The following is a 5,732-nucleotide window of genomic DNA, read 5'->3' as shown; positions in this document are numbered from 1 at the left end:
AAGGCAAAATATGACTCTTCTCAGCCAGTACATTTTTCTCAGATCTTTTGCATGACTTTGGAGGAGATTTTTCTGAATAGGAAAACAGGCAGTGGGGTCTCTGTTGTTGAGTCCCATTCTTGTGATCAGTGGGGCTCCCTGTTGTTGGGACCTGTTCTTGTGATCAGTGGGGGTATCTGTAGTCACGTCCGGGTCTTGTGATCAGTGGGGGTATCTGTAGTCACGTCCGGGTCTTGTGATCAGTGGGGGTATCTGTAGTCACGTCCGGGTCTTGTGATCAGTGGGGGTATCTGTAGTCACGTCCGGGTCTTGTGATCAGTGGGGGTCTCTGTTGTTGAGTCCCATTCTTGTGAACCATGTGGAAATGGGATTACAAACAAACTTGAGAAGACCCCTTTAAGGGTTCTACTCAGACAACCAACTGGTTTACTTGTACTACATTGTGGAGCTTCTGAGAAAACACTACTTTTGGGATTTAGAACCTATGTGTACAGCGGTCGCACACTGTAGCAAAGAAGAGGACAGCTGCTGTTTCAGGGGAGCAAGGAAAGGTAAGTATTGGAGTTGCCCTGCACCTATGCTGCGCGCCCAACGAGTATAGCATAGGGGCAGGGAAACAAGAGCCAGGCTGGATTTGGCCCACGGGCCTTGTGTTTGACACCAGAGCCTTAGAGTAATAGTTGTAAAGGAATTTCTGTATTGTAATTAACTATTAATTAGCAGGCCCATCTGGTGTTACAAGGTTTTAGCCGACTAACCCTTAGTCCGATTTTGACAATTCAGAATTTCTACCCTATGGCTTTTTTCCTCTGCTCGTCTCCATCCAATAAGAGGTGGCGCAGGCTATATGTACAGTGTACACTGACAACAAGCTGTATAAATATCAGACACAGGATCAGCTGGAAGGAAGGAGAAAAAAGGTGAAAGATGCTGCTGTTTGTTTCTTCTCCAGACCAGTCAGATCCTGCACATTAGCGAGAGGAATCCTGCATACAAAGCCTGAGCGTTACATCACATTACAGGGCAGCGAGCAGGAAGCCTGCAGAAGGCACAGAGCAAAGCGGAGAGCAGATGCAGCCTTTGTTATAGTATCAGGAAGGCATTGGCTCCCGGGATAGATGACTGGATAGAAATGGCGAGAGGAAAAAACACTCTGCCATGGCTTTTCAGCAAGCGACAAAGGCCTGAGGTGACTCCGAGAATGAGATGAATTCGGAAGAGAGAAAAACATCTTTGGGAGCGAGCATCTCAAGGAGGAGACAAAGGAAGGAGCAGGATGGAGACAAGTGGCATCCACAGTGGCCGCTGATAACCCGAATATCTCTGCCTGTCAATGACTGGACGAGGATGCCAACGCATTCCTGGGAGTGATACTTCTTTATTCCAACAGGGAATTTCAGCTCTTGTGAGTAAAACCTCCATTGTGATCAGTGATAAGCTAGCCACTCTCTAGTCAATAGGCTTATTGTTAGGCTGCCTGGCGTGCGGGGTCGTGCCAGGTGAATATATACCCGTAGCATGGCCTGCATGGTTCATATGGGCAGTAAATCCTCACCTTCTGCATGTATTAATCTAAATATTAACATATATTACTCTCTGAAAAAATTATAGAAATACAATGACTGTTTAACCAGTAGATTGCAGCAGGTATGCGCCGTGCTGCAACCGTGACAAGAAAAGTTGCGGCTTCCTGCAACTTTGACACACTACTTGACAGTCCTGATCAACTATATAGGGAAGTAGCAGTGACTTGTCCCCACTGGGTGACTACAAGAGATGTATTAGGCTAAGGCTAGACGGCAACATGTGTCACAAGTGGTGGACAAGTTCCATGACATCTGGGCAACTATATTCTATCAGTCACTTGAATCCCTTGCTATATATTCCACCATGCAACTTGAATGCCTTGCTAAGGTTGCGTCGCTTTAATAAGGTCAAGGGTTGCATCACAATCCCATTGACATTCATTAGATCTATGTAGCACGCGTCACATATAACCTTAGCATTCAGTGCTTCAGCATGTGAACAGGGGTGTAACTGAAAGAAAAGGAAAACATGGCTGCTCTCTTCCAAAAACAGCTCCACAACTGATCATGGGTAGTGTTTGGTACTGCAACTAAGCTTCAATAATTGCTATACAACGGAGTTGCACTACCACGCACTAACCCTGGTCCGGTGTGGCGCTATTTTCAGGAGAAACAGCTATGTTTTTCAACAAAATCTATACCAAGCCCCCAACTATAATAATTCTTTATTTATATAGCGCACACAGATTACGCAGCGTTGCACAGAGCTTGCCAAATTGGTCCCTGTCCCCAATGGGGCTCACAATCTACATAACCTACTAGTATGTTTTGGAGTGTGGGAGGAAACCGGAGGACCCGGAGGAAACCCACGCAAACACAGAGAGAACATACAAACTCTTTGCAGATGTTGAACCAGGTCAACATTATAATGCATTGTTTACAGTACTATTCCCTTTGTATGGGGCAAAGCCACCTCATGCACCTCCCGAGTCTTAGTCAGAACGCATCCTTTGCAGACCTTAAATTATGCCCCCGAACGTGACCCACCCGCACCCAAAATTTAATTTCTTAAGGCCAAAAGTCGCCAGTCGACCCGAGCTCCAGCCATATAGGGCAAAATGATGCAGCGGCATGGACTATAACAATGTTTTTCTGTTTCAGTGACTGCCACCTGCTATAATCGGATTTGAGCAGCGGACAAGCCCTGGGCATGAGCATGGCATAGGAGGCCTGGCATGAAGACAAGCATGGAGGTGAGCCAGGCCAGCAGCTCCGACCTCACCCCTTCCTATGAGGAGTATGAGTGTAAGATCTGCTACAACTACTTTGATCTGGACAGGAGGGCCCCCAAGCTCCTGGAGTGCCTGCACACCTTCTGCCAGGAGTGTCTCAGCACACTACACAGGAGGGAGGACCGGCCATGGCGCCTCTCCTGCCCTGTATGCCGCCACAGGACTGTGGTCCCGGACTCCAGAGTGGAGGCTTTGCCTGTCAACACCAAGGTGGCCGAGGCCTTCCCCATGTACGTGCGGCAGGATGACCCCTACCCCCAGGACATCCTCCCCCCCATCACCTATCACCACCATCATCATCACCCTGCCATGCAGCGAGAGCTGCAGTACCACCACGGCACGCCAGGTGGCGCTGTCCTACATGCAGCGGCCGAGTATCGCTACGCGCTGCAGGCGGGGCACGACGCGGCATCAGCGGCCGCTGCAGCTACTCGAGGCCGGGGATCCTTTTCGGCCTTAAACCAACCACAGCCAGCGACTGCCCCCTCGCCCAGGAGAGGCTATGAGCGATGCCAGAGCTGCAAAAGGGCCGTGCTGACCGCGGGCTGCGTGTGTGTGGTGTTCTCCTTCATAGCCATGGTGGTGCTATTGTTTGCTGGCCTGGTGTTTGTGAACAGATACAGCGGGGCCCCTGCGCCCTCCCCTGCGGGACCTATATGTCTGTCTGTGGCTAGTGTGCTGGCCCTCTTCTCAGTGGTGGTCACTTGGGTGATTTGTTGGTTGAAGTACAGGCCGGACCCCTTAGAGGGGAGCAGGGGGGCGTCCAGCCGGAGAGACCCCTAAACATCGCTTAAAGGGGTTACCCCAAGTTACCCAACTTCTGTGGATAGTGATAACAAGTAGGTAAGGGTTTGACTGCTGGGACCCCACTGATCACGAGAACAGGATCCCCCAAAAAACAGAGAATGGGGATCCTATTCTCACTAATAGGTAGACAACTATTGAGTGTGACAGAGATATCCAGGCACTGTGCTCAGCAATTTCCTTATACATATTGAATATGCTTGTCCTCCTGCTCCACCCTTTAGTGTCAACGGGACCCTGAGGGCGCATTCACACGATGCGTTGCGTTGCATTTTGTGTTGTGTTTTTGACGCATTCCACTGGCTTCAGCCTTGATTACACGCTAAGTTTACATTACATTTTAGCAAATGCAGTAGAAACACAATGTAACCTTGGCATGTAATCAAGGCTGAAGCCAGTGGAATGCGTCAAAAACGCAATGCGCAACACAACGCATCATGTGAATGCGCCCTCATTCTCTACATCGCTGGGGAGGTGTCCCATTCTGTGTTGGACCCTCACCCATCATCTTGTTATATCCTATCTTGTGAATAGGGGATCATTTGAAGCCTCGGGACAACCCTTTTAAGTGTGAAAAGTATATTAGCCAGGAGGTTTTATTTTAACCTTATAGTGACCACAGACATAGATAAGCAGTCTCCAGTGAGTCTCCTATGACAATTCATGGAATAAATTTTAGGTTTTTCATTGACTGGCCCCTGTTTACCCTACTGGCCAAGATGTTGGCACATACATGCAATGTACCCATTTGGGGGGCATAGATTTTTTGTTGTTGTGCTGTATGAAATAGCGCAGCTGGCTGGGCGATTTTATATGGTACCATGTTGTATACTTTTTTTTTTTACTCTGGCATTGTTTATATTTTTCTGGAGACCAAAGTTTTCCAAAAATATTAACATAATTACCAATATTTATATTCCTGAACCGGATATACATCAGTAAGACCAGTTCAGCTGTCTAGGTTGATTATGGCCGGGACACAGGGCTTTAGTGTGTGCGTCTGTGTTATGGCTCCTTACAGGAACTCTGTATATGGAACCAAGGGTGGGATGGAAAGTTTACCAGGGTTGATATAATACCCTAACAGGGTGACCCATGTTTTCACCCTGGCAAACTTGGTCCCATAACCAGGTTTTCAGAGCCTCCTGTTAGATCACATATCCTACAGAGTTGTGGCTGATAAAGGGTAGTTGCTGTCACTGATAGGTGCTGTCACTACTGTTTGCATGTTCCTTCATGCACACCTCCCTCATGTGACTAAATGTAGGAGTAGGACATCCGCACACCTTCATTAATGAAGACATTGGCCCTGAGCCCCCCAGAAGTCCACAGGACACTGGAAGTCACAGAAATTTCCGAAAGCAGATTCTGTCGGGTCACATGACCGTTGACTGCTACAGGTAGAAGGGAATAGTTTGGTAAATTCTCCTACAGGTGGCCCACCCCTTTAAAAAATGAAGCAACCAAAGCACATGTCTTTTATTACAGTCCCAGTCCTGAATTGGTATCAGTAGGCCCAAATAGCAGGCATGACAGAAAATGGTGCATCAGGTGATCAATTGATATAAATAACCTTTCCTAAATATTACATTCCAGAAAAGCCCTTTAACTGTGATAGATCTTTGTATCTTTGGTCACCTTTGCCTTGTCTGATTGGTTAGCAATACTAAGAAGTGATTAGCTTAATACAGGATAATTCCATAAAAATAGTATTTTCTACAAGGCGCACATCTTTCTGTTTCCATAGCTCGGAGTACGGCTCCTAGGGATGCGATTTATGTTTACTATTACTTTTATATTTCAATTTTGTGCCATTAACAAGCACTTAAGTCAAATATAAGGTCTGAAACCTCTAAAATGTATTTGTGAATGTATAAATGTGTTGTAATTTGTAGTCTTAGTTCAATTTTTATTGAATGAACATGTGATTAGTGAAACTACCTGAAGACACGCAGATAATGGACAATCACACCTATGGAAGGAGTGTTTGGATGAATGACATATCAGGACATATCAGTCAAGCATCAAAAAAATAAAGTCGCTTTGCTTCACTTTTCCGTTTAGGAGGAACATCCAGGCGCCATAGAAATTTTTCCCTGGTCTGATATGA

At 46.8% G+C, this 5,732-nt stretch overlaps 1 protein-coding gene across 1 annotated transcript; it reads left to right on the top strand.

The window, feature by feature from the left end:
• Positions 1–840: 840 nt before the first annotated feature.
• RNF228 (ring finger protein 228) lies at positions 841–4,245 on the top strand. The gene is made up of 2 exons (XM_072143139.1): positions 841–1,405; positions 2,688–4,245. Exon 2 carries the CDS (start codon positions 2,762–2,764, stop codon positions 3,599–3,601), a length of 840 nt encoding a protein of 279 aa, XP_071999240.1. The 5' UTR covers positions 841–1,405; positions 2,688–2,761; the 3' UTR covers positions 3,602–4,245.
• Positions 4,246–5,732: the final 1,487 nt, after the last annotated feature.

The sequence above is a fragment of the Engystomops pustulosus genome, chromosome 3 (assembly GCF_040894005.1).
Source record: "Engystomops pustulosus chromosome 3, aEngPut4.maternal, whole genome shotgun sequence".
Taxonomy (NCBI): domain Eukaryota; kingdom Metazoa; phylum Chordata; class Amphibia; order Anura; family Leptodactylidae; genus Engystomops; species Engystomops pustulosus.
Note: the sequence above shows the minus strand (reverse complement) of the source record. Positions and strands in the feature narration are given on the sequence as shown.

What these genes read in the sequence shown, in the direction of transcription:
- RNF228 (XM_072143139.1), top strand. Translation starts at nt 2,762, where the DNA reads ATGAAGACAAGCATGGAGGTGAGCCAGGCCAGCAGCTCCGACCTCACC.